The 27,469-nt window shown below is 40.3% G+C and overlaps 3 protein-coding genes across 8 annotated transcripts; all 3 read left to right on the top strand.

Moving 5' to 3' along the window:
• The first annotated feature begins 115 nt into the window (after positions 1-115).
• On the top strand, positions 116-4,015 carry LOC144060269 (uncharacterized). Of its 4 annotated transcripts, none has more exons than XM_077579632.1 (7): positions 116-196; positions 1,698-1,780; positions 1,861-2,022; positions 2,098-2,178; positions 2,852-2,939; positions 3,373-3,442; positions 3,527-4,015. In XM_077579632.1, exons 2-7 carry the CDS (start codon positions 1,709-1,711, stop codon positions 3,612-3,614), a joined length of 561 nt encoding a protein of 186 aa, XP_077435758.1. In that variant the 5' UTR covers positions 116-196; positions 1,698-1,708; the 3' UTR covers positions 3,615-4,015. The 4 variants fall into 4 exon arrangements, with proteins under 4 accessions (XP_077435758.1, XP_077435759.1, XP_077435756.1 ...); XM_077579633.1 differs by having other exon boundaries at positions 138-196; positions 1,694-1,780; XM_077579630.1 differs by lacking the exon at positions 116-196 and adding an exon at positions 228-631.
• Positions 4,016-4,463: 448 nt separating this feature from the next.
• chaf1b (chromatin assembly factor 1, subunit B) lies at positions 4,464-15,017 on the top strand. Its single transcript, XM_077579628.1, has 14 exons — positions 4,464-4,825; positions 5,049-5,196; positions 6,294-6,426; positions 7,109-7,229; positions 7,372-7,475; positions 7,560-7,656; positions 7,731-7,815; positions 9,966-10,059; positions 10,159-10,228; positions 10,331-10,422; positions 10,511-10,670; positions 11,380-11,940; positions 13,681-13,763; positions 14,643-15,017. Exons 2-14 carry the CDS (start codon positions 5,071-5,073, stop codon positions 14,744-14,746), a joined length of 1,830 nt encoding a protein of 609 aa, XP_077435754.1. The 5' UTR covers positions 4,464-4,825; positions 5,049-5,070; the 3' UTR covers positions 14,747-15,017.
• A 1,068-nt stretch (positions 15,018-16,085) lies between these two features.
• Positions 16,086-26,260, top strand: LOC144060650 (uncharacterized). Of its 3 annotated transcripts, none has more exons than XM_077580381.1 (8): positions 16,086-16,205; positions 16,363-17,209; positions 18,303-18,376; positions 18,571-18,799; positions 20,582-22,497; positions 23,415-23,633; positions 24,602-24,736; positions 25,137-26,260. In XM_077580381.1, the coding sequence occupies exons 2-7, from the start codon at positions 16,948-16,950 to the stop codon at positions 24,704-24,706; spliced, it is 2,805 nt and encodes a 934-aa protein (XP_077436507.1). In that variant the 5' UTR covers positions 16,086-16,205; positions 16,363-16,947; the 3' UTR covers positions 24,707-24,736; positions 25,137-26,260. The 3 variants fall into 3 exon arrangements, with proteins under 3 accessions (XP_077436507.1, XP_077436505.1, XP_077436506.1); XM_077580379.1 differs by having other exon boundaries at positions 16,118-16,289; XM_077580380.1 differs by having other exon boundaries at positions 16,132-16,230.
• Positions 26,261-27,469: the final 1,209 nt, after the last annotated feature.

Here is a 27,469-nt window from a genome sequence, read left to right on the forward strand (position 1 = left end):
ACACCACCAATATGTGACACTTATTCAAGCTTTTTGCTTAGAAATAAACCGGTGTATAATGGCGCAGCCTTAAATTGAGGAAGAAAAAGGTAATCACTCACCCATCTCGCGGATATGGTACATTCCAGGATGTGCAGTGTTTACAAACCTCTCACCTAGCTGTTGGATATTTGTGAGCCGTTCAATATATATATTTGTGAGTCGTTCTTTTTAACCGAATCTTGAGTGTAGTTTTTTTTAAGCGTTTATCTTTTGTCCTCTTTTCATATCTATTAAATTGATAATGTATGCATTTCGAACATCAAATATAAGAAATAGGGTAAAACTCGGTGAGACGTACACACTGAAAATAAAAATTACTACGGGATTAAAATAATAATATGATGGGAATAAGGAATAATTTTACGAGGGAAATTGTTTTACGAATATTATACAATTTTAATTGAGAATCAGGAGATTGAATGGTACTGGTCTCTTAAAAATTAGAATTTGAGTAGACCAGTCGCGCAGTGGGCGGTGCTTAACCTGATGTGTGGGTATAACGTGACACAACGCGGAAATCAAGTCGGTGCCAATAAACTTTGTGGTAGCCTACTGACACTTGCTCAAATAATTGTTATTCTTTAGACAGGTAAGACCACAACAAAGCTTCTTTTTCATACCTAGCATCTTGTTCAATTTTGGTGAAGAAAAATAATTATCGTCATAGTCTGTCGTCATGACTTTGTAACCTTTCCACACAAAAAAAACATTTGTGTCATCATTTGAACCGATTAGTCGAGAGGTGGACTACACTGCTCCACATTGACATTAGGCGTGACATTTTTAGACTAAGCACATGTTTTTGCTATCTCGTCTTCCAGTCAGATCCAATTAAGACTAGTAGAACTAGCATCAAAATGTGTATAGGCTAAAATATGTGCCAGAACTTACTTGAATCTTGTGGAAGAGCATAGCGGTTGCGGTCGCTTCTTATCAAAACGAATATCCGAAGAAATTTACCATTTCTATTCTAAGTTATATTCATAAGTGCCTGGGGGGTGGGGGAAACATAACATTCCTAAGATTGAGTTGGCATTTTATGTGATTGAAAGGAAATTGAGGAGGATTAAAACATTGTTGGCATTCAATTTAAAGATTTTATCTTGTTATTATTAGATCTTTTTTGTTTTGTTTTGTTTTGGTGTTACTATGCACAGTTCACTCTTGTTTGTGTGCTCAATTAGTAATTCTCGTGTCCTAGGGAGAAATATGTATGCTGATAAAGAGACAAACTAATGCACAGACAACAACTGTGTTCAAACAAAAACTTCATTCATCATAGAAATAAGATACAACACACAAAGATTGTGATAGTTGTGTCATTTTTATGACACTGACTCAGCATTATATATGGCCGTATGGATACTACAAGCATGTGAAAATCTTTTACCAAAAAAGACGTGTAGCATGTCGATCCCCAAATAATAGACGCAAAATGAAAGTGAAATAAAAAACAGAATGTCACGCTGTGCTGAAAAAATATCAGTGATGCCATAGATTAATTAATTTTGACACAACTTATCACATGAGAATCAATAAACTTTAGTTGTTCAATCCCGAATCTGAATTTGTCATGGTGAAATGCTGCCCCAGATTTTTATTTTATTTTTTAACCAGTTACACTTGGTATTAATTTTTGTTATCTTTGGAGGAAGGTGAGGCCAAGATGCCACGCAAGGGAAAACGCTCTCAAGCTGCAAAGCTTCGACATCAGAGGAGAAGAATGCAGTCACAGCAGGTACCTAAATAAGGTGGCTCAGGATGTTGGTCCAGAACTGTGTCTTGAAAAAAGATCATGTGTATTATTTTACGCTACAGTTACATGGAGATGCACCCTCCAACAACGCTGATGATGCTCAGCAAAAGCCGGCCATCTATGGCCATGACTATATAATTCCTCAGAAAACAAATGAAGTCAGGCTTCTGTCAAAGTGCAACAGTGACAGGCATAGAAAAGTACTATGCAGAGCACGGAAACAGGTGAAGCTGCAAATAATGTTCCTAAGTGTATACATAATAAACCACATTTGAAATGTTGACGTTTTGTTTTCTTAGATGGCAGAAACACCTGCACCAGTGAGTTTTTCCAGCATTACAGAGAATACAGATGCTCCCTTGCATTCTCCATCTAAAAAGGTATGGTGGCACCAAGTGCAAGGTTGAACACAATATGTTCTGGGATGGTGGAAAATTACTAAATGACCTCTAGACAGTACTGAGTACCGTACTCAAGCCTTTGCTCTCATAAAACATTTATTAACTGTACAGACAATTTTAAGTGCACAATTCATCGAATTACTCGAATAATTTGATAACAAAAAAACGACTTCTGCCTTGAACCTTTGTGGGGCTCATTTTTTTCCACGGACAAATGTTAATGCAGACACATCCATCACTCAGAATCATAAGCATTAGAGGTTATTGTTTGGTGCTCATTTTTTCCCCGAACCATGGATGAACTTAAAGACTTATGGCGCAACTGAACAAGGTTATCGTTAATATGTGTTGTCAGTGTAGATATGTCAATTATAACTGCAAAACCTATTTTAAAAAAAAATCCCCTCTCAGTTTTCATTTTCTAATTACAACAACACATACTGTACCAGGGTGACACAATGGCACTTTATTAAAACAATACAATTTACTGTTTTATAAAAATATATTAATTTACTATTTATCACAATTGAGTTGCAGGGCTCGTTCGAAAAATCAATTGTCTACCTCTGACTTGCATTAGGGGACTCTGATCAGCTAGCTTACTTATCACAGTTCTCTAAGGACAGCCATCTGACATCTACTCTTTCCACAGACCAGTCGACAAACATTCCATTCCCCCTCACCTCCAAGCGTTCGACATGGCAAAAAGAAGCTGATGTCTGACATCCTTTCATCATCTGGTATGGAAGAAGTGTTGATGTGAGCATATGATGAGAGTGTTAGAATATCAATCAAATAACTGAAGTGGGATACACACAAACTGATTTTTAACATCTTACCTGATTTTTTTTTATGTGAGTGGAAATGGTGTGTATAGTGTGTGGTATACCTGACCAACTCAGCATTGTGTAAATTAGTAGTTAATATAGTTTTTAATTACTAATTGACTTGACTTCCACTTTGAGTACATAATGTGAGCCCTGCTATAATAAAATTGGGGAGGGGGAAAAACACTCAAGACAACCTACGCCAAAGGATAACCATCTGATAATCTTGATTGATTTTGATCGGAAGGGGGGGGGGGGGATTAGGCTCAATATCGACCCCGATTTCAGTCTGAGTGTGTGTGAGTGTGTGTGTGCACCCCGCTTAAAGGATGATTTTTCTCACTAGCCTGCAAAGACTCTACTAGCAGCTGGCTTCCAGTTATTGTAGATGTGTTCTCCCTGTCAGACCCCAGAAGGTATGGTTTTAGGGGTGGTGATTGATTGTTATTGTTTTCTTCTTCGCAGTTTTTACAGGAAATATGTTATTTTCATTTGTGTAGGGGGAGACTACTGAGTAGCCCAACTACCATAACTGACAATGAAGAAACCAATGATGACCTCGTCATCCAGGAATCCATTCTGGCCTAAGACACGATCAATCAATTTCACACCATCAATGAAATTCTTAACAATCAGTTAATGATTCATAGAGATGAGTGTCTCCGTTCGTAATAAAAGTTGTCATCTTTCTTACTTTTACTCTGACAACTGTACTCTCAGTAAAAGTAATTGCTTCTGTTTATTTCCATGGCATAATGGGCAGTGTGTGCCAGCCTGCTACACAAATGTGCTGTTCAGTCATTCAAAACGTCTGTTTGTATTTTCTTATGAATTTAGTTGATTTTTTCGTGTGACGTTTGATATTATTATTTAAAATGTTTTCTATTTATGATCAGAATTTTTTTTCCAGGAATGTCATGTTGACATTTTGCTTATTGCAACAGTTTTGCCTCAAAACAGCACAAAAAATAAACAACTTTACACCACAAGCAGGTGACTTGTTGTCTTGTGACTTAAAGGCTATGCTGTAGTAATTTCATCCATTCATCTAGTTTCCATAGTACTTGTCCTAATGAGGGTCACAGCCAGTAAGCTGGACTCTGGAGTCTTTCACAGCTGAAGCGATGCACATTCAACCCACCTTTCATGACCACCTTGACAGTTTGACTTGCATGTGTTTGGAGTGTGGGCAGAAGTTGGAGTGGCCAGGAAAACAACCCACTTAAGGGCAGAGAGAGCATGTAAAAAAAATTGCACAGGCAGGACAAGATTCGAATCCAGAATGTCAAAATTGTGAGACAGATACACATTTTTATCACCACCGCCACCAGAGTGTGAATGTGTGAGCACACGAACAATGTATCCATTGTGAAGCGTCTTTGAGTGTCAAAAAAGCGCTATATAAATCTAATCCATTATATTAATAATAATAATTATTATTATAATTAATTATTATTATCATCACTAAGTTTCTGTTGTGCGCTGACTACAGCGCCCATCAAGCTTGTGTGTGGTACTGCAGTCTTCAACCCTGGGTACTAGAAAAGCAGCTCAATGTCCAATTTATATTTATTTATTAGTCACGACTCATTTATAAATTAAACTATCTTCATTATTATCCAAACTACAACCGATTAGTGCTGTGTTTGTCGGAATAATTCGCCTTCGTTAATGTGTCCTAACACCGCCTTTTCCGCATTTTTCTCCAATCATCGACGAGTGTTGGACCGGAAGTTTTGAACAGCCTAAACGCGGGAAGTTGCTCAGTGCTCACATTCTACAGCCAGAGGACAGCAAAGGTAAAATACCGAATTCTACCGAGTAACCATATTAAAACGCTTGTATTTAGTACAGTGCGTGCATTCGAATTGTCATAAAAAGTGTACATTCATCCATGTCTTAGTGTAAAGCATCTAATAGAAGCTACTATTGTCGCCCAAGTGGCGGTCGGATTTTAATGACGTTCGTCGTCTTTTTAAAACCGTAATCATAACAATGACAGTAAAATGGCTTCCCTCCAAGGTCAGTGTTGGATTGAAACAAGATGAAGGTTGTAACTTGTGAGATCGCCTGGCACAACAAGGAGCCAGTCTACAGTCTGGACTTCCAGCACAGCTCCGATGGACGCACTCATCGTTTGGCCACTGCTGGCGTGGACACCACGGTCAGGGTGAGTGGAAGACAATTTTCCCTTTTAATACTGTACAACGGCTAGTCGATATGGCCCTTAATATTCCATGTTCTTTTTTCCAGAAAAGTACGATTTTGATTAAAGAAAAAGCAAATGACACTGACATTATCCAAATTATTCTTATTCTCCTGCCATTTTCTTTATCTTGATACAAAGTTTTTTCCAGTATTAGCTGTCATCAACTTTTACAGATATAACGAAAATTGCCAAATATGTTTTTCTTAAAAACAATTTGAAAATTAGTTATTTCTCTTAGGAGAAAAAAAATCCCATTTGCTCAAAACTATGTAAACAGAGTCCTATTTAAATTAACATTTTAAATGCTCAGCAATTTAACAGCATCGTTCTGCCAATCTTACATGGGTGGCAAGTGTAAAGCCCTTTTCACATTGCACTTGGTTTTTGTGGCATTCACTGCAGGGCAAGGTGCAGGACAGCACAAACCGGGCACAAGCTTGTCTTTACATGATACTGGTTGCAAAGCTACCAAACATGTGCCGCAACATAACACAGTCGTGAGTTGTGCATGTGACACAAGATAACCTGTACAAAATATTTACTGTTTGAAGCTTTCAGCATGGTAAAAAAAAAAAGACCTGCTTTTGCAACATAAGACGCTTATGTCTTTGGCAATTTCCAGTAAGTTTGACTCAGTTATTTTGTCCTTCTGGGCTCCTTTCTTGTCATACAACAACAACAACAAAAAAGTGATAATGATTCGCATAATCTTTGTCAATTGGAATTAATGTTACTTTCTTTCTTGCTTTTCTATTTTTATTTTCAGTATAGGAGTCAGGAAAGTCTTTAAATATAACCAAATGGCTTAGTTGGCATTACCGACTGTGCATATGGAAACTGCTTTTTTTTGCTCACAGCTATGTTGTTAGTGGAAGCAGTGCACATCAGCACAGACAAGCTTTTAACCGTGGAATCTGCAAAAAAAAAATAGTCCTAGCAAATAAACTTGAATAAATTGCTTAAATCAAATAATGACCCAATTGCATTCAGCTGTATAGAAAGCATGCGCTGTGAATTTATGTGGACGTTCATGCCTTGTTTATACCGTGTTCATACAGCTGTGGAAAGTCGACATGGGCTCAGATGGAAAGGCAGTGGTGGAGTTTCTATCTAACCTGGCCAGACACACAAAAGCCGTCAATGTGGTACGCTTTAGCCCCAGTGGAGAGCATCTCGCCTCAGGAGGAGATGGTACGTCTAACACTAGACTACAGTATATATTTCCACTGATGAAACAAATATCAAATGTAGGAAATTCAGCAGGAATTTTGCTTTTGCTTTAATATTAATGCACTGTTTTGTTTTTGTTTTCAAGTACCTTTGTGTAAGGAGCCCTTGATCCACTTTAAATGTTTAAACACACAGATAAACATGTAACTTTTCTTATTACAAGGCGATTCGCCACAAATAGTAGGTCTACTCTTCATGAATAATCAACTGTCAATAATCAATCATTTTAATCATTCGACCTGAAATCCTCAAAAATAGTCAAAGCACACTTTACAAGTAAAACAACTTGTTAATGTTCTCTCAGCATGAATAAAAGCAGTAAAATGGTAAGCAGAAACATAACTTAAGCAGCTGGTTCCTCACCTTCTGCAAGACAAAAATGGATGTGACTGGATTTTTATCTCTGTCAAACATTTCTGTCTGGTTTTTATTTGTTGATAAAAGTGTCAGTTCAATACATTGTCATTTTTGTCAATGTGCAAACTGTGCATCTGTTTTTTTATTAGTTTTCTTGTTATCAGGGCCTTCCCTGATAACAAGAAAACTAATAAAAAAGCTTGTTGACAAATTAAATCAACATTGCTCACAACAAAAGTGCTATTGTATTAACATATGACCTCCATCTATTTGTTGTTTGGTTCAGATGCAGCCGTTCTGCTATGGAAGCTCAATGACAACAAGGAGCCGGAACAGGCACCCGTGTTCCAGGAGGAAGAAGACGCTCAACTAAACAAAGAGAGCTGGTCTGTCGTCAAGACACTGAGGTACAGAACAACAATAATGGCATTAATTACCATCATTAAATCCTGCTTTGTTTGTACACATTTTTAAGATCTCAACCACTAAAACAATGTTATATCAATTTGATGAAAACGGCTCCCTTAACTCTGTGCGCCATGATTTTAGGGGCCACATTGAGGATGTATATGACATTTGCTGGACCCGCGATGGGAACTGCATGGTGTCTGGTTCTGTAGACAACACAGCTATCATGTGGGACATCAACAAAGGTTTGCTGAGAAAGCATCAAAACAAGTGAGCATATATTCCAAAATTTGATCCTGTAATTTAATTTACCAAATATTTTCTTTCAGGACAAAAACTGTGCATCCTGAATGATCACAAGAGTTACGTGCAGGGTGTGACCTGGGATCCATTGGGGCAGTATGTTGCCACTCTCAGTTGTGACAGGTACCCGTTATTAACCATAAAGGTCCATTTAATTGACAGCTGTGTAATATTTTTTTGATAATCCTCCTTTTCAGAGTAATGCGTGTGTACAGCACTCACACGAAGAAGAAAGCCTTCTTTGTAAGCAAAATGAGCTCAGGCTCTTCTACAGATGGAGAGGTTAGTAGTACACAGAGGGCATGCTTTAGTCACTTATCAACTTTGTTACAATTATACATAGAGGTGTTAGTTACCGATTTGAATTTATCATATAAATTAACTAAAATATTAGACACTTTTCCGATGTTGCTAAAATGATGAGGCTTTGTTTTTATCAAACTCTTAAGCACTGATTGAATAAGATTGCAAATAGTTCGCTCAGGAATAACAGATTGCACGTGCTGGATAATTGTGTAAAAGTGTTGTAGACTGATACTGTTGAATTTAAAGAGAATTTTGTACTTTGGGTAGTACTGATGGGTTTTTACCCTTGACTACTATCATTTACACAGTTCGGCGTAATAGAACTGTGTTAGTTGAAGAGAAACAAACGTTACTGATTTTTAGAAAGAAAGTTAATTGCTCACAAAATTTTGGGGAGGCGAGCAACCGCATAAAAGTCATCTTTTGTTTGATTTATTGCAACTCGTCCAGTGTGCAAAGTTATTGGATGAATCTGCCCATTGCCTAGCATGCGTAACATTTGTGTTTTAAACTTAGGAGAGGCCAGCACCAATTCTCATTGTGCGCTGAAATAACCCAGATTCAGAGTTTGGTTATTTTGAGGTAGTAAGGGTGCGGGACAGTGAAGGCAACCAACAGTACCGTCCATGTCTCAGTTTTAAGGCCACTGTTTGTTCCATTTTTGGTACGTCTTGTACATAAAGATAAAACAATATATCTCTCTCCAAATTGTCTTCATTTTGTTTGTCAGCAGAAACTGTTTTATCATAGAGTACAGAATATTTTAACAACTCTTTTGAATGGTAAACTGCCTCTTTACTAATTGTATACTCCCTACAGTCCAGTAGTTAAAAATACGTAGAACAAAATATGCAAAAATGTAAACGTAACAAAAAAACACTACTTGTGCAACGATCGAACCATGCTCGAGTAACTGCCGAGTAGGGTACACCCAAGTTTAATTAATATAACGTGGAAGGAACATTTTCATGAAATGTCGAACCACGATACATTTTCAACCACAGAAAAGGGCTGAGCAACAATAGTCCCTCTGCAGGTGTTTCCAGTAAGTATTAATCAGGAACAGGAACACAGAGAGGACCGTGGTCATATTCCTCTTGTTTCCTTTAAACTACAGGACAGCTTTCACACCACACTCGCAGACTGTACTTGTCGAAAGTGTTTACTGTCCTTTTACTCTGGTCATTGAATTCAACAATGAAATTGACAATAATTTACACCGGAGATTTAAATGAAGCCGTGCTTCTTCGAATTTTCATCCCTCAAATCCTGCATTGTGCTGGTGGTTTTACAGCATCCGTGAGCTACACTTTGAAGGTACAGTAACAACTGAGTGGCCGCACATACAGCAAAGAGGCTTTAATTACAATGCTGACATCTCTGCCTGCTCTGACCTCCTCTGCTCAGTTGATTGTAACCACTAAAATTGCAGCCTTTGTGATTAGCATATCAAATTTTATGAAACAGTGATTATATTGCAAATGCAAGTAATTATTCAGCCCTTATACCATCTTTTCTGCTTTTATTTTACTGTGATAAAAATAAACACGGGCACCATGGTAGAGTGATGGTTAGCTAATCTGCCTCACAGTTTTGAGGGATCTGGAATCTCTGCTTCACTGTGCTGTCTTGTAAATGTAAAACTTCTCAAGTTGCAAGAATAAGTTTGTGTGCCGTTGTAACCTCGAAATATCATAACTGCAGTATATATCTACACTTTTAGACCACAATTGTAATGTAAGACGGTAGCTTACCCATAAGTGCAAATACAAACAAATGATGCCAGTAAGTATGTTAACTGAGCATTCTTGTGCCACGTGACAACATATTCATATGCACTGTTCATAACCTTGAAATCAGGCATATATTTGCCTTTGTAAAACGATGACCCCTTGTAAGTGCAACTTTCAGATTTAACTACAGCCCTTGGTCACTCTTGAAGAATTATGGTGACGGTTAATTTAATTAGGTATAAGAATGTACGTTCATAATACAAATATGTAATTCTTGTAACTGCCGTTCTAAAGTGCCAGCGAAGCCTTGGACCTTGGAGGTGCATACGTGCTTTGATAAACTTTGGAGAAAGGTATATGAACACATTTCAAATGTCATTTGCATCTTTGCAGGTCAAGCAGCACCGCATCTTCCATGACGACAGTATGAGGTCTTTCTTCCGACGACTTTCCTTCACACCAGATGGCTCCTTTTTACTCGCTCCAGGTATTTGTGCAGCGTGTTCTTTGGGACATTGTGACAATGGTTATTTTGTGGATTTGAGGTGTTAATTGAAATATTCTCACTGTCCTCACTTCTTCTTAGCCGGTTGTGTGGAGGTTGGAGAAACAATCACAAATACTACCTACATATTTTCCAGAAAGAGCCTCAAGAGGTAAAATGTGCCAATTGATATTGTTAAGAGTATTTTTAAAAAAATATATATATTTCTACTGTATCTAATGTACTTGTTATTGGAATTGTCGTCGTCTTTTAGGCCAGTTGCCCACTTGCCATGTCCAACTAAGGCCACGTTGGCAGTGCGCTGTTGTCCAGTCTACTTTGAGTTGAGAACCAAGAAAACTGAAGGTAAGAATACTTCCCTAGCTGTAGCTTTAAACTTTTATTTGGATTCTCCCATTTTGTCTAATAAATGTTTCTCCGTTTCCTATCACAGATGGTTCGATCGAGACTCTTCCCAATCTGTTTAAGCTGCCGTACCGCATGGTGTTTGCAGTGGCCTCCGAGGATTCCATTTTCCTGTACGACACGCAGCAGGCACTTCCGTTTGGCCTGGTGTCCAACATTCATTACCACACACTCAGCGACCTGACATGGTAATGGAACGATCTTATCCATAATAATTGGTACCAAAGATATAGGAAAAGACATATTTAGTTAAACTGGTCTTAAAGTGTAATGAATGACTTATTTGTTACACGTTTTACTGTAAAATTATATCTATTCTCTACAGCATTTATCCTCAAGCTAATGTCCAGAACGTTATAAGGTATTGCATCATAATTTAGTTTTGCACTGAAATGGAAGAACTAATATAGAATTTTGTACGATAATTTGTGTTGAATGAAGTTGCATGCATTTTGGACTACAGGTTAACGCGTTTGCATCACAGTCGAGAGGTTTGAATCTTGGCTCAGACCGGTTTTGGTATTCAACTACCAAAACTCAACTACTCAAAACAACCATCATAGCCTCAAGCTCATACAAGTTGAACTTTTTGGGGGGCCATAGTTGGGTTTTGGGGCATTGGTGGGGAATTGAACCAGCACCATGTGTGCCCTGTAATGACCTGCGACCAGTCAAGGGTATATTTTTATTAAATGTATTAAGAAATCTTAAAACCAAGGGTTACATATTATTCCATGCTATGCCGCTTATCAACACAATGTTTTTAGGGTTGCAAAAATCCAAGAAGACCATCAATTTGTGATCCAAGAACATGTTGGTTGTTCATGGGGTCTGTGATGTAAATGGGGAATGCATATTGTACCTGTAATTCTATCAATTGCTTCCATTTTGTCTTAGGTCTCGAGATGGCTCCTTCCTGGCAGTGTCCTCCACAGATGGCTACTGCTCCTTCCTGTCCTTCTCTCCAGGAGAGCTGGGAACTCCACTAAAGGAGCCGCCCACTCTGGAAGTGTTCACCCCTACCAACGCTGCAGAGAAAAAGGGTAAAAAGACACCAGCAGCCCGAACCTCGTCCCCCGTGTCCCAGCCACCGAGCTCGGCTTCGACTCCCACATCCCACACCACCCCGGGCAGAGACTGCGGCTCCTTTGTCAGGACCCCGGATGAGAAGACAAAATCCAAGCCTAAGCCTCGAAAGATCACCCTCAACACACTGGAGGCCTGGGGGAAGCCCACCACTCCAAAAAACAAGCCTCCGTCTGCCCCTCAGACGCCAATGTCTGGAAGCAACAGTGCACCGTCAACTCCTCAACCTCACGTCAACCCGCTCACACCCAGCTCCTCGAAGAAGGTCCCCCGCCTCACCCCGCTCACTCCCACTACACCCAAAGTCCTCAACAGCACCAACTTGCCCACCACTCCCAAAGGTGCCACGGCGTCAAAGGGACCCACTCCAAGGTGAATATGAGAGGGAAACCATGAGTCTGATATATTATTTTATTAAAAGGAACTCTGACTGCCATGACAAGTTTGCTCTATATTATGTATTTGGTTGTTACTAACATAACTGTGATTCATTTTTCAAAAATTATTTTCAGTTTAAGTAATTTTGTAGAAACTTTATTTGGACATACGCCGCCATTGCGTTTTTTTGTTTTTTTACATCACAACGCATTCAGTGCGTAGTGACGTAGAATGGCGGCGACTCTGACCCAATGTGAAATGCCTACGAAGAAAGCAAGTTAAGCCTCGTAGCGTTCCTTAAGAAACACGCGCTCGGGAGAGTCACCCTCCCCCACACCGTGCTCTCGTCATTCACCAGATGCGTTCAAGAGTTTTGATCGTCCCGTTAGGAACGCTACGAGGCTTACCTTGCTTTCTTTATAGGCGTTTCACATTGCTCGGCAGAGAGCCTGCCGCCATTCTATTCATTTGCACGAATGCGTTGCGACGTAAATAACAATGGTGGCGAACGTCCAAATAAAGTTTCTACAAAATGTATAAAACTGGAAATTATTTTTGAAAAACAAATCTCATAGTTATATTATTAACCACCAAATAAATAATATAGATCAAACTTTCATCATTACAGTCGGGGTTCCTTTTAAGATCCCGTCAGTCTCAATTAAAGTCATGAAAAGATTAAGAAATGCTACAGTGTCAAGGTTTACAATATGTGGATTATGACTTTGGCTATGGAGGCATTGAAAATGTATAGTATTGTAGGGCATTATACTGAGATACTTCTAAAATGCTGTCTTCATGTAGCTAAATAAGGGAAACAAAATATGTGAAACAGCTCTCTGTATGATGTGATGCAATTCTAGTGTACACAGTTCTGCATATTACTCCACAACGAAGCAATTTTAAGTTAATGACCACTCTAGCCAGTTCACTCAATAGATTAGTACTATGATTTTTAGAAAGGCTGAATCTTGTCCATGTTCTTACTGAATCTCATTAGTGAAAAGGCATGTAAAATATATGGAAAGAATATATTAGAACACTGGCATGACCTACACTGCCGATCCACAATAATAATAAAAAATCTACAGAAGGGAACTGCACACATTACACCTCCTGCCCCTATATTGAGGGAAATAAAGTTAATCAGATTACCCCTAAATTTGCAGGTTACAGTAAATACAAAGGTTGATGAGATTTTACAAGTCTCTGGACCTCCAATAGAAAGGATGACCACTCTCATTTGGTGTTTTGATCATCAGTCCCATACATTTATTGAATGTGGATTTACTGGCTCAGAATAAACATCGAGTCATCATCATTTATTTTACTCTGCATTGAAACATCTTCATTCAGAATGTGTCTTTAAATGTACTTTCTGTACATAAATACACGTGGAAATGATTGTAAAATGTGTGAAATAGTAATCTGTGTTGTCGAAATAGAGAGACTTGACTTTATTTTGGTTGCTGTTGGAAGTGCTCAGCTCAGAACAAAAGCCTTGTCTGGTTTTAGGGTGTTCGTTGGACCCCCTGTTGATTATCAAATAATCACTGCGGCTCCTCACAGACAATGGAGAGTCTGTGCAAGCTTTTGTATTTAAATGTGTAACTTGAAACTGCTCTTTTACAGCTGACCATGGCTAGTTTTGCCACTAGACAATGAATAACTGAACAACACTATGAATAGCATGAATTGACTTCTTGCAATTAATTAATTTATCTTTATTTCCAGGCGAGTTTCTTTGACTCCTGTTGGGTCGCAAACCGTCAGTTCGCAGTTCAGCTCTCCAGCATCTACTGAGAAAGCTAAACATGGTTAGTCTGTTATGGCTGCTCCCTCTTTTTTTGTTTGGTTTTTGGATGCGACTTTTAAATAGTTTAATTTAGTTAATAGTTGTACCTTTCAATATACATCACTGGTATAGATAGATGAACAAAGTTGTGTTTGTTTGTAATTAATAAATAATAATTTGGGGAAAATAAAGTTAATTTGGTAAACAATAGTGTCCCACAGCACCCTTGTGCTGCATAACAATGTATTCTTATCAACGTAGCTCATTGCTGTACGTAACCTTAAAAACCTTGTAATGGGTACCTTGTACCGGGATAGTCATAAACCAAGGACACCCTGAACTTAATAGAGAGCAGAATCAATAAAAAATTTAACCACCTTCATAAATACCCACCAGTACCATTTCCCTGAATTATAGTATGTCATTCCCATTCATTAATTGTTCAAAGACAAATTATGAATATGTTGCAAAAGGTCCTATTTGTTACTTAAATCCTGGTTCTTCCTTTGCTCATGCGTAACACCTCCACAAAGTTTCACTGGAATAAGGAAAGTATTACAGGAGGCTCTCTGTTTACAACAGCCCTGACATGCGACATTTTGTGACTACAAACATCACACAACGCAAGTTGTCATAGTTACGCATTCTTAATTTGATTGTTTTGTATGTATGACTGAGGAATGTTTCATAAAAATATTTGCTGCAATTCCTTTACTACTGTACTGCATTAGTGTTGGTGAGTGACAGGCTACCAAAATAGAAATTAGGTTGGTTGCTGGAGGAATCTAACTATTTCATAAGCCAAAGACCCCCTGTAGATGTTAATAACTGATCAAAATGGCTTGTAGACTAGCCAAGTGTACTGTCACTCTTAAATTTTCCACTTACCTTCTTCCAACAGGACGCCCTTCTCCTCCCAGTGATCCCCTCTGCCAACCTCCGGAGTCCAAGCGGCCCAAGACGGACGGCGATGTCATTGCGACAAGCAGCGTCACTCTGCCGTAGTGTCGGCCATCATATAAGCATGATTGTTACTGACGTTATGATGAAATCATCCTGGGTGTAATATTGCAGTGCTATTGAGATGGTAACGCATTCATGCAAAATGCACTCAAATGTTATCATTAATGCTTTGAGTGAATGACTGAGGATTATTGTATGATAATTTGATACTGTGGGATGTCTTAAATTAGCACATAACATTTTCATCTTTAAATTCTCAATTCTGTTAGTAATAAACAAGTACTTGAAGATTTAGTGCTATATGAACTTGGAATATATCGTACTGTATTTCCTGAGTCTTATTTTGTTTATCTGCTTTGCGAATGAGGTTTGAATTCACAAATTGTAATGTAAAAGTGATTTATCCACTCTAGTCAAGAGGTTTAGTGTACGTATAATGAATTTCTTCATTCAAAACATAGCCAACCAAATCAGTTTTTTTTAGGAGATTTGGGGGGGCTTCAATATTTTTTTTATCTATTCATTTTCTGACGAATTTTAAAGAAAAGAAGAATTGTGGATCGCTGGAGCCTATCCCATCGGATTGAGTGAGTGGTAGGGTACACTCTGGACTGGTCGCCAGCAAACACAGGGCACATACTGTATATAGACAAATAGCCATTCACATCTATGGACTACTAAGAGTCTTCAATTGACCCCCTGAAAAAAATGCATGTTTTTTTGGAATGTGCGATGAAGACGGAGTCCCTTTAACAATTTATACACAGAAAGGCTGGATCCCAGATTATAACCATAAACCTCAGAACTGTTAGAACAGCCTTGTACCATTCTAGTCAGCTTCTGACAACCCCTTCATTCAACTTTAAAAGTTTTTTTTTTTAAGCAATGTGAAAAAGCGTTATTGGTGAGTATTATTTTATAGATTTTTGTAATACATAACTTCACAATTAAAATATAAATTAAAAACTAATTTAAGATCAAATATGTAACAAGTTAAAAATACGTATGTGTATGTTTTTCATCCTATACACATATGTAAAGATATTCTACAGTAGGATAACTGCGAGTAAAAATGTGAACGTGTATTACTAACACAACAACAAATGTCATGTAATTGCTCGAGTTTACCGTTTCTTATTTTAAGTGTTAAGACAAAGACATTTAGATGCATTTCAATCAGGAAATAATTATAAAAATATTTGAACAAAAATACCACAACATAACTTAAACGTATACTTGGAAAACATTATTTGCGTAACGTTAAACTTCGCTTTATTAGTAAAGTCACCCACTTGCTATTGGTATCCGTCAACCGAACTTGATTCACACGAGGAACAGAAAGTAAAAAATTGACATGTCGGTCAGCCAATCATAACGAAGCTCTCGCTGTCTTTTAACGCTATGTGTGTTCACATGAAGGCGGGGAGGAGTTGGCTCGTTTAGGCTGATTAGCAACAAACAGAAGCTTGCGAGTTTAATATTTGGATTATTTGACCACTGGGTAGGATTTTTCCGCCACCGGAGCGGTATGAACTCGCATCCGTGTTATACCGAGTCCTGTCGGCACGCTTTTCGGCGAGGCCAGGTGGCTATTTTCAACATTTGTGAGCGCTAATAGCGGAGGGCAACCTCGCTTCTTTTTTTTCCTTTTTTTTTAGGTCGTTGGAGGTGGCGATGGTGAGCTGATAGCTGCGTCATCATGTTGCTTCCGACTCGAGTTGGCCGAAAGAAATCTCAAGTTAACGCCGTTCGCATTGATCCTGCTCCGGGGGCCACTCCCGACCACCTGAGTTAGATGCAACGCGGACCGCCGCCCGGGGGAAAAGCTTGCTAACAGCCGGGGACCGAGCGAGACGGCTGACTTTACATCACTTGGCATTATTGGCGCGATTCCTGGGGTACACAAGTCTGTCGCCACAACAACGATGTGACCGTACCATTTGTTAAACATGAACTACAGCCATATAGATGTTACATGTTTGGACGAGGGTGAGTGATGCTCTCGATAACAACTAGGCTACAAATCAGGAGCATCCACTGAAGTGGCTTTTGGCACTTTCGCCACTAACCTTTGAGGAGCTTTAGAAGAGATTTTCCAATAATTTTTAACGAGTTAGCTGAATAGACAACCGATGTGTTATCAGGGTGTCGAAGTGTTTTAAGTTGGACTTTAGGGTGTTTTGACTGGCCTGTTCAAAACGAGCAAAGTTCTATCAGGGTATACAAGACTCAGACAAGTAACGATGGCCGTGAAGGGGACGAATTGCCGCTCCAAGACGTGGTCGAGTGTGACTGGCGAAATTAACTGGTCGCCGAACTTTGAATGGATCAATGGGCTGCTCTACCGAAGAAAGTTGGAGAGGGGCTTCCTCAACTACCGGCAGGTTTTGGACGAGGATCGGAGACAGGACGCAGTCGCTTCCTTTCACCGGCGACCACCCGGCAAGCGTCATCTCACCCTGGAGGAGACCTACAAATGCGTGGCCGAGAACTACTGGTGGGAGGGTAAGAACGTCATCTTATAACCTTGGAGTTATCTCAGAAGCATTTCAAGGCTTATCGGCACGTGATATAAACGTTAATAAATATCTTTTGGTTGTAGTGATTACACAATTGTGAATAGAGAAATGTACATTTTCATTGACCCAGACACACATCCATCCATTTTCTGTAGTATTTGTCCTCATTTAGGTCATAGGTGAGCTGGAGCCTTTACCAATAGGATACACCCAGGACTGGTCGCCAGTCAATCGCAAGGGCATCTTTAGTACTTGAGAAAACTCTCACAGATGCAGGGAGAACATACAAACTAGTAACACAAGAAGGCCAGAGCCAGGATTGAACCCCAAACTTGCTAAACACGAGGTCACCCTGGATCGATGATGTGATAAAAATGTTTGAGTTAAGATTTATATTCCTAATAGCAAAGCTATGATGCACAAGGCAACATTTAGTGGCTTCTTATGCATCGGGATTCGGGGCCACCATAAACCTAATTTTTCCTTTTCAGTTTGTCAGTGGTGTCACGTCAGGATATGGAATGAGCCCAAACCTGGTTGCAAACCATAGTTCTAGGGATTCAAACCCTGAACTGCGACACAGACGTGCTCCCTCACTGGCCACCATGCATTGACGCAAATTTGATTATAATCAGTAGTCACATTTTAAGCTCTGGTGGTGGACCAATGCCCGTTTGGCCTCAGCCATGGGTCACCTTTTGTGGACATGGCCTCTGTAGTTTGTAGTTACGAGTGTACAACTGCACAGTATTATCAAGTGCAGTATAAATGTTTTGTCTTTGTAGCTAAATAAAGTGACCCGACTGGCATCTTGTCGAACGCTCATTTCAAACTGGAAACACAGACAGAAGTATTTGCTAAAAGAGCCCTTTGTTGTACATTAGTCACCCACTATTCTTGGCGTATTTCACTGACTGGTTTCAAAGTTTCTAATTTTCAATGTGCTTATTATTATTACTGTAGCTTTCAAAACTACAAGGATCATAACGAGAAGGATGTTTAATATTTTGTTATTTTAAATAAGAGGTGCAAAAGTTGTGCCCGCCCCTCTTTAAAAAAATCCTTTGTTGTTGTTGCAGGGATGTACTTCCACATCAGAGATTTCGTCCTGGACTGTTCTGAGTGTCAGAGCCAGCAACACAAGAAGACAGAGGTGAGCAGCGGTTGCAATTTTGAGAAGAAGTTCAGAATCCTCCTTTTCCTTCAACCTCACACATTTTGAGTTTACACTTGTTCATTCTCATCTTCTCTCACACTTGGTTGTCTCCGACGGCGCCTTATTTGTGTCATTTCCACAGCGGAGCCCTTTTTTTTTCTCCTTTCCTTAAAACCCATCTCTCTTCCTAGGAGCTAGGCGTCCGAGGATGCGTCACAAAGACGATGGCGTCGCACAGCTCTGACCTGCTCAAAAAGCTGAGGAGTCAGCGGGAGGCAGGGATGTTTTGTGACATCACTGTGCGCACTAACAGGCAGTCCTACGCCGCACACAGAGCAGTGCTGGCAGCCGTCAGCGACCACTTCCAGGAAATCTTTACAGAGATGGATTCCAGTATGAAAGCAGACATAGATCTCAGTGGTAAGTCAACATAAGAGTCTGCATATGTCACATTCATAGATTTACAATCAAGTATTTCATGAAAACACACACACCACATGTAAGTTTTTTTCACAAAAGTTACTGTGTTGTAACGGTTTGAAATGTTCAGGCAGACCTGCCCGGAATGTCTGTGTCTGAGTAGGTTTGTGTAAATGTAATGTAGGAGATCCACACTATTCAAGGAGCATATAGGCAGTAAAGCTGCTGCGAATTGCAAAAAATCCTGGAGTAATTGGCACCCCCCTTAAAAATGTTTACCGTTGCTCATATTATTTGTGTCAACTAGAAACATACTCCAATTTGTGATCCCAAAAGCCTTCAATAACATTTCAAGATCATGAAAAAAAAAAAAAAAGGCAGCGGAAGTGCACGTGCATTTGCTTCACATGAATTACCAGTTGTCAAGCAATAATGAGGACTGAGCTTGTTTGTTACTTAGCTTTAGCTTTTTAACCATTCAGCTAAGAAAAAAACATACACATGCAGCAAAGACTAGCTGTAACTTCTGCTCACGTACATAGGTCAATAGTCGGATTACTACGATACCTTCCTATTAGCCAGGACTGTGGTGGCATCTTAGGGCGAACGAAAAGAGAACGCCAATATACTAATAGGTCAGTTTAAACTACTATTATTGACATTTGTAGAAAATAAAGGTTTAATTGCAGGAACTGCCAAGTGATTGTGGTTCTAGCACACTCACCTGTTAATTTTATTCACAAAGCATGATACTTAAATTTCAGTTATAGTTTTGCCTACATGTTGGACTTGGATTTAGAAAGAGTAAAAAATTAGATTTTGTTTTCAATTAGCAATATAAACCCCTTTTTCCACACTATCCATTTTCTGACGTTTATCCGAAGTTGGGTGGCGGGGGCAGCAGCTTTAGCAGGGCAACCAGACTTCCCTCTCCCCAGCCACTTCGTCCAGCTCCTCTAGCGGGATCCCAAGACGTTCCCAGGCCAGCCGAGACAAAGTCTCTCCAGCGTGTTACACTGGGTCGTCCCCGGGGTCTCCTACATTTAAAATACCCTAAATGTAAATAAAAAAAAAAAAGAAGAATTAGCTTTGACCTGGAAACAAATGAAAACAAATATTTTACTGTAATAGTTTTACTCAATTCACACACAAAAATAATTTCTGCTTTTCATTTAATTTTGTCTCTGAGGGTTCCACAGTAAAAAGAAAAAGAAAAAAAAGCAAATTGGTAAACTGGAGGATTACTGTAAATGTAATAGTCACTTTCTATGATGAATTTGATGCACCATCATTCATGTTCCTCAGCATGTAACATGGTTCAATAAAGTCAAATGACATTTTCACAAAGCTCATGACGTCATCATAAAGCGTTTCATTCATATTTACTTTGGAATCAGGGTAATTCACAATTTTAATGTTGTTTGATTTAGTCACTCTTCACTCGCCAATGGAACTTAATTCAGCGCAAGTTGACCTTTTTTTTTTTTTTTTTTTTACCTGCTCAAAACGTTTTGTTCATTATCCTAGGAAGAAGAGGCTTCCATCTTAGAACCCGTACTTGCCGGAAATTTGTAGCGCTCCGTTAATGTTCTTTTGGGAGTTAGCAAGGGGTGAGGTCATAAAGGAGCAGCAGTTGAAAGCCGTTTTCAATGTTCTTGCTAGTGTTGTCCTCCATTAGCTCTCTGTTCTCTAATTTAGACAAAGCGTGTTTGTCGTCTTGCGCACTAACGATCAACCCCACGCGCCACGTATCTAACTGAAGGTTCTGTCTCCTCCCCTCAGGCTTCAGCGAGGACAGCCTTTTGTCTCTGCTGGACTTCTCCTACTCCTCCACTTTGTGTGTGCGCTGGGAGGACCTCCCCGAAGTCATCACCATGGCCCGCCACCTCGGCATGTGGCCTGCTGTGGAGGCCTGCTCTGCTCTTATGAAAGAACACCACAACATTGTTCAACCTAGCCGGGACTTAAAATTGGACTACGATGGTGTTTGCAGTCAGCGCCATCACCAACAGGCGGAAACCAAAACCAGAAGGAAAAGGGAATTGGAGGATAACATTGGTGGCTTCCACTTAAAACTGGATACATCTGATGAGTCTTTGGAAGGGAGTCCGAGTTGCAATTTGCGTAGGACGCCAAATTCCAAAGTTCATAACGGACTCCCCATGAGTCCTTCACACCGGATGAAGCTCATGGACTTCAAATCGCCTTCCTCCAAGAAGAGCGCTGTATCCAGAAATATTGCTAACCCACAGTCCAAAAATTACTCCCCCATAGCACCATCTAACACCCGCCTTCTCCGCTCAAGTCCTGGTGCTGCTCAGAAGGTTCAGAGATTACTGCCCATGCCGGAAAGCCCTCGACAAAACCGCAAGTCGTCCGCCTCCAGATCCAGTCCGGTTTGTAGCCCTGTCAGGGTGAAACAGGAAGTGGAAGAGCTGGGAGTGGATGAGGAGGACTATGCAAGAGCCCAGGAGAAGTACAAACTGATGCTGGTTCTCGGCCTCCAGAGGACAGTCCTTCTGCCCCGACCGGAGGATCTGATTGGCTGGAGGCAGAAGAAACGACTCAGGAAGCTTAAAGCCAACAACTACTCGCTAACCAAGAGGCGGAAACCCCGTAGCACTCCCCCAGTGCAGCCATACAGTGCTGTGACATTGTCTCTTCCCATATGTGACCCTGTTAACAGTCTCGTACTCAACAAGGGGGGGAAAACCAAGTCCAGTGGCCCACCTGTCCCTGAAGGAATTCGAAAGAGACATAAGCCTAACAAACAAGTCCCTCCTAGCGACAGGAGCATGCGAAGTAAAGGGGTCTTACCTGATATGTTCCGAGCGGGATCCCGGCCTGGCTTCAGTGGGAGAGAGCTGCGACGGTCTGTGAGGAACGGCGCTCGTGTCCATCCTCCTGTCCACCAGCCCCCGCGGCGTGTCTCCAACAAAACTCCAGTGAGGAACAAAGTCAGGATCAAATCAGAACCAACTGAATACTCAGTCTCAGGTCTCTCTCTTGCATCAATCAATCAACCATCTCAGAGAGCACAGGCCAGGAATAACATTACCGTCAAGACACTTCGCTACAACAGCAGCCGTCCGGGAACAAAAACAAAGCCCAGGCCGGGTGGCAAAAAAGAGGAGGCAAAGCCACGGGGCAGGCCCAGGAAAGTGGTGAAGGAGGAGATGAACACTGATAGACAAGTAAAAGGCGATCAACCCGGTGATGGGTTCCAGTTCTCCGAGAACTCTCCTACCCCGGCCATCTACAACCATCCTTTGTACAAAGTCATCAAAGAAGAACCGGCAGATCCTGTGCCAGTTGGCAGCCCTTTCTTGGATCCGCCCTCACCAGACCTGGGTAAGCGCCAGAGCAAGCCCCCCATCAAACTACTGGACTCAGGCTTTTTGTTCAGCTTCTGCCGGCCATCCGGGGCACCCATGGCGGCCATCAAGAAAGAGGAAGAAAGTGTGGATATCTGTTTGACGCGCTCTGTGTCACAAGTCGGCGAGAAATTTGGAATGGGTCAGTCCAACCACAGGGAACTGAGAGCCAGAGGACCGCCAGCCACCTTGCCGGTGGTCAAGAGAGAGAAGGAGGAGAGGAGTGTGAGCCAGGCTAGTGTTCAGAGACTCAGGTCCAACTCCCGAAACAACACTCCTTTGGCCAGATCCAGAGGGACAAAGGCTACGCAGATCATACCAAAGGTAGGTGGGGGGGTAGCCGTTGGTTCAAAACAATAGTTTTATATAGTATTAGGATCTTGGACGGCTCAGCGGCGCCAAACTCAACATGAAATATTTACCTTTCAAAAAAAATCAAAAGCTTCAATTATGAAAACATTTTTACACTCACCATTACAATGAAGGGATTCACTTTATACCGTATAGGGGTGTTTAAAAAAAAAAATCGATTCGGCTATATATCGCGATATTACAGCGCACAATTCTCGTATCGAATCAATATGCAGCCAAGATCAATTTTTGATGGAAATATTCAACAAAATGTCTTAATTAGGGTTAGGGTTCACACTTTAAGCATGGAAGAATGTTATATTAATGGAACATTAAGCCTTAAAATTTGATTTCAATGCTGTTCAAACATAAAACAGACCTGTTTGTTACATACAGTGGCTCACAGTTATAAACCTGAAGTACATTTTTTATACAAATGTACAAGATTACTGATTAGTATTTTTTAAATTTGAGTTTGTTTGTTTTTTAAATCGCAATAGTTGACTTGTAGATTTGTATCTGGATTAATTAGAATTGAATCAAATCGTGACCTATGAATCGTGATACAGATCAAATCAAATGTACTAGGCAATTCACACCCCTACCGTGATATGAATTTCAGGCCATATTGGTAAGTCTTCAGACTCCGTTTGAAGCAGTTAAGCCTCTGACAAATATACGGAAAAATATTTTATATAATCTTAAATCTGTGTACAAAGAACATGTACATTAACCAAAAAGGTTTAAAATTTTGTTCAATCAAAATCACAATTTGCAAATAACCTTTTCCTAAAATCGTTTACCCCTCGTTTGAGTCTTGCGTATGTCCAATCTTGCTTGAGTGAGACCTCACCACAAACAATCTTTGTTTTTGTCTTGAAACCCATCAGCAAGAGCCTACCGCCATCCCCTTGAGCAGCAGGGGCTGTGTCGTATTGGACTCTGTTCGCCGGGCAAGGCTAAAGCAGCTGCGGGGCCCACGCAGCCAGGCCCCCAAAGCCCCGAAGGTGGCCCACTCTTGCACGCAATGCTCCTCCTCCTACCGGGACTGCGATGCTCTCATCATGCATCGGCTGCGGCACATCGAGGGCAAGCACTGGCCGTGTCTGGTAAGTCCAGACCCACTTCATCCTCAACCAATGATGTATAGTGGACCCTCAGAAATTGAATATCAAAATAATTATTCATTTAGTTTAATAATTGTTGTCGGTTAAACATTGCACCTCTACAAGGCTAATATATTGGTCCCTTCACAACCGTGTGAATTGACAGAATTCCTAATTATCTGTTAATCAATTTTGTCCATCCCTACTTAACACGAGGGCCAAGCATGGGATCAAAATTGATGATCATTTAGAGGAGTGGTCCCCGATCTTTTTCCCACCACGGACCGGTTCATAAAAGTCCACGTCTTTCGCGGACCGGCAACCCAGTGAGTTGGGGCGGTGCTTGGCTTTTCGGCGGCCGATTGATAAAAGGTTACAACAACAAACGCAAATCAACTATGTCTTTTTGTGTACCTGTACTTACGCACCTTACCGCTAAATTAAGAGCAGAGCGGGCCATCATGCACCTTACTTTTTCTTCTTGGTCATATTCTCCTGTGTTGTCTCATCACTGGGCCTTTTCTCCGTTGCAAAGAAACTTTCCAAATATCTCTGTTTTTTACTCATTTTGCCAACTTGTTGATTAGCATCAGCCCTACGCCACTGAGATAATTAGCATCTTGACATGCGTCAAGAATCCGTCGAGAAAATCCAATCATGTTTCAAAATAAAATATTTTTAAGCCTTGGCTAATCAATTAACCGGAAGTACAGTACTCTGCGGCCCAGGACTGGTACTTAGCCAGGTGGTTGGGGACCACTGATTTTCAGTATCTCCCGTAAGAATGGTGGCCAGCTAATCACTACCAATAGATTGAATTTTTCATTATTTCCAATCGAGTACATTTGAAATCCGAGTAAAAAAATTGATTAATCAATTCCAAAGGTCCACTATAGTAGGGTATAATTAAAAGAGTAGTTTTTTACTGTTTGCTTGATATATGTTGTCTGACCCCACCTTCTGCTCCACAGCTTTGCAGCAAGACATTCTTTCGACTGCGGAATGTACGGAATCACATCCGCACCCATGACCCCAAGTTGTACAAATGCAGGAGCTGCATTGTCGCTGGCTCCTGAGGCCAAAGCGTCTGCTGAATCAACGTTGAGGTGGGTGGCTTCTTTTCAACACTGAGATGCAGCTGAATATTACGGCGTTTCTTCTGAACTGTAAAGTACCACTTAAGATATAAAATGTTCGATTTTTTTCCCTCCCTCATATAGATTTAATGTGATTATTGCTTTACTATTTTGATGTGGGATAACGCTGTGCTCCAATCCTTGGCAATTCAACCTGTTTTGTGTGACTTTGTTGGACAATTTTTCCCTAATGTTTGTTGAATTCCTCCTTGTCCTGCTCGGCTACAAGTTTACGTATTTGTCGTAAAACTGAGGCGCTCCCTGTACATATGCAGTTAACAGTATTAGAATCAATTGGATTACATTGTGGTCACCTACAACCAAGTGGAATAATATCTTCTTTTTTTAAACTTTTTTTTACTTCCCCTAGAGTCCGACTGAGCAAGTGACGAGGAAGTCACACGAGCAATCAGAAGCTTGTACATAATGGAGCCGTCACCCTCAAGCACAACGGGGTCTGTAAGGACAAGTGACTGTTCTTTTGATTCTAATCTAATCCCGGTGGTATTTAAAAACCAAACCAAGGGCGGCGTGTGTCCGTTTTCCCCCCAAAATCGTCAAAACTTGAATATTACACTCAGGGGGCGGGGGAACATGACGCCGCCATGCAACGTCAATCCCACATCATCAACATGCTTGTATATAAAAATGAAACACGGGATTGTTTTAACTGGTTACCGTTACGTGGTGTCATCAACCCTTATGTGTATAGCTGAATTTGGAGTTGGCTCATCTTTAGCCTATGTTGTAAACCGAAGAGCTGGTGGTGAATTTGAAGGTCGGGCGGGAATACTTGAAGCCAAGGGTGGGAATACTTGAAGTGTTTTGCTGGGTGGCTAGTGTAGTCGAGGCGGTCCTTTGGATGATTCAGTGTCCGTTTTGATGTGCTCAACTTCGTAATAACTTCACTCGCCGCCCTTTGTTCTGAGCTGCTCGTCTCACGTAATAATAATCCGTGCGTAGGGGAGATGGGGATGTGTGCGCGATTGTTTCGTCAACACTGCATGTATATGTGCAGTACGTACATGGATTTTTCGCAACGTGACTGCTTCATGATGGCAATTTGATCCATCCCGTCCGCCACCTTAATCCAAACCCCTTTTCCTTCCTACTGAATAAATGCAATGTGTGCACATAGAGATGTTTATGGTTCACAAATTGATTATGAAAAATCTTACTGTCTGTAAAGACTGAATAATTTTTTGAATTTTATATTGTTACACTTGCTTTAATTACCTTTTTTTCTTTTTGTTATAGTCTTGACCTCACGTGTTGAGCCAGCATGACAAATGATAGGATATTTAACAAAAATACGAGAGTATTTATATAAAATGCTGGGACCTTTAACGTGTTATTGTCGGGGAAGTAAGTGATTGCGAGTTTTATTGAAATTGAGATTTTAAAATAATGCATTCCTGTGCTTTTTGTGATGGGAAGGGTTACATGTTTGCTCCAGGATGTTCTAATTTGATCAATAAATCTGAGTATATAACATTGAGCGTCTCAAAAGTTTTGCCTTTGTAAAGCAAAAAGTCTTGATTTGTTTGATCCTGTTGGATATTTTTATTAAACAATATCCATCCATGTTTTATACCAGTAGTTTTCTTTAGGTTTGCAGGTGAGTTGGATCCTAGAGTGTGCACCCAAGAGTGGATACAGGTCAGGTGACCCTTGTAATAGTTTGTCATTGAACCTTACATGCATGTTTTTGGAATGTGGAAGGAATCACGGACATGCCACACACACACAGGAATCCAGAGCTGAGACTGAAACCCAGAATCTTAAAAATAGAAACAATGCTTCTGTACTCTGTTTGAAGGCACTAGTTAGATGTCCTAACGTCATTGATCAAAGCAGTACCTAAAACGTACACATGGTGGCGGTGTTTGCTGTCGGACCTCAATGGCCATACAATGAGGCTCAGACGTAAATAATAAATCGTTCACACGTCAGATTCCCCTGACCAATCACGTCTTAATCTAGAGTGGAATTAAAGAAAAACAAAAACGTTAAACCTATCAAAAGTATTGAAAATGATGTCACGGCATTGCTTGGAAAAAGGTACTTCGCGACCATCAGATTGCAATTTGGCCAATTTGTTTCTCTTTCCAATCATGAATTTAATAAAAAAATAATAATACAGAATTGTGAAATGAATGTGGACAAACGAAGTAACGAACATCTCACAATCCGTGTAGTGGTTTGTTTCAGTGACGTTGCAATAATAACTTGCATTCGAAGTCTGGATGCACAGAACACAATACAATGAATACAATTCATTAAATATACCTTAATTCCTTTACCAAACGCGTTCAAATTCAAATAATACCTGGCTTAGCACCACATGACGACAGTATCACTCTGCAGACACCTTCCTGTTTGCGCTCTTGTACACTTCAGCCAGGCTCTTTCGAAAGGTGAGTATAGTTTTACTACACAGTGGCTAACTTATTTTTAAGTTTCTAAGGATGTTACAGTTAAACTGAACTCCTTCCTTTAGAAGTCACATCCATGCTGCACTGTCATGCTGCAAATAACTCGTCAAGAGGTGAATAATTTGACTTTTGTTTTCTGTTTTACTATTGAGTGGTTAATGTTTTTGCATTTGTATGACAGCTAAGAACAATAAAAGTGAATGCAAAAGGTCAACTTCCTTCAGTATGCCACCCATTGCATCTGCCATCAAGGAGTGAGTATTTTTAC

This window comes from Vanacampus margaritifer, chromosome 11 (genome assembly GCF_051991255.1).
Source record: "Vanacampus margaritifer isolate UIUO_Vmar chromosome 11, RoL_Vmar_1.0, whole genome shotgun sequence".
NCBI classification, from domain to species: domain Eukaryota; kingdom Metazoa; phylum Chordata; class Actinopteri; order Syngnathiformes; family Syngnathidae; genus Vanacampus; species Vanacampus margaritifer.

Bases quoted from the DNA above. Each gene is read 5' to 3' on its own strand.
- LOC144060269 (XM_077579632.1), top strand. From the start codon at position 1,709: ATGCCACGCAAGGGAAAACGCTCTCAAGCTGCAAAGCTTCGACATCAG. The intron at 1,781-1,860 runs GTACCTAAATAA...TTTACGCTACAG, and splicing joins GAAGAATGCAGTCACAGCAG to TTACATGGAGATGCACCCTC. The intron at 2,023-2,097 runs GTGAAGCTGCAA...TTGTTTTCTTAG, and splicing joins TATGCAGAGCACGGAAACAG to ATGGCAGAAACACCTGCACC.
- chaf1b (XM_077579628.1), top strand. From the start codon at position 5,071: ATGAAGGTTGTAACTTGTGAGATCGCCTGGCACAACAAGGAGCCAGTC. The intron at 10,423-10,510 runs GTAAGAATACTT...TTCCTATCACAG, and splicing joins GAGAACCAAGAAAACTGAAG to ATGGTTCGATCGAGACTCTT. The intron at 10,671-11,379 runs GTAATGGAACGA...ATTTTGTCTTAG, and splicing joins ACACTCAGCGACCTGACATG to GTCTCGAGATGGCTCCTTCC.
- LOC144060650 (XM_077580381.1), top strand. From the start codon at position 16,948: ATGGCCGTGAAGGGGACGAATTGCCGCTCCAAGACGTGGTCGAGTGTG. The intron at 18,377-18,570 runs GTGAGCAGCGGT...CTCTCTTCCTAG, and splicing joins AGCAACACAAGAAGACAGAG to GAGCTAGGCGTCCGAGGATG. The intron at 22,498-23,414 runs GTAGGTGGGGGG...GAAACCCATCAG, and splicing joins CTACGCAGATCATACCAAAG to CAAGAGCCTACCGCCATCCC.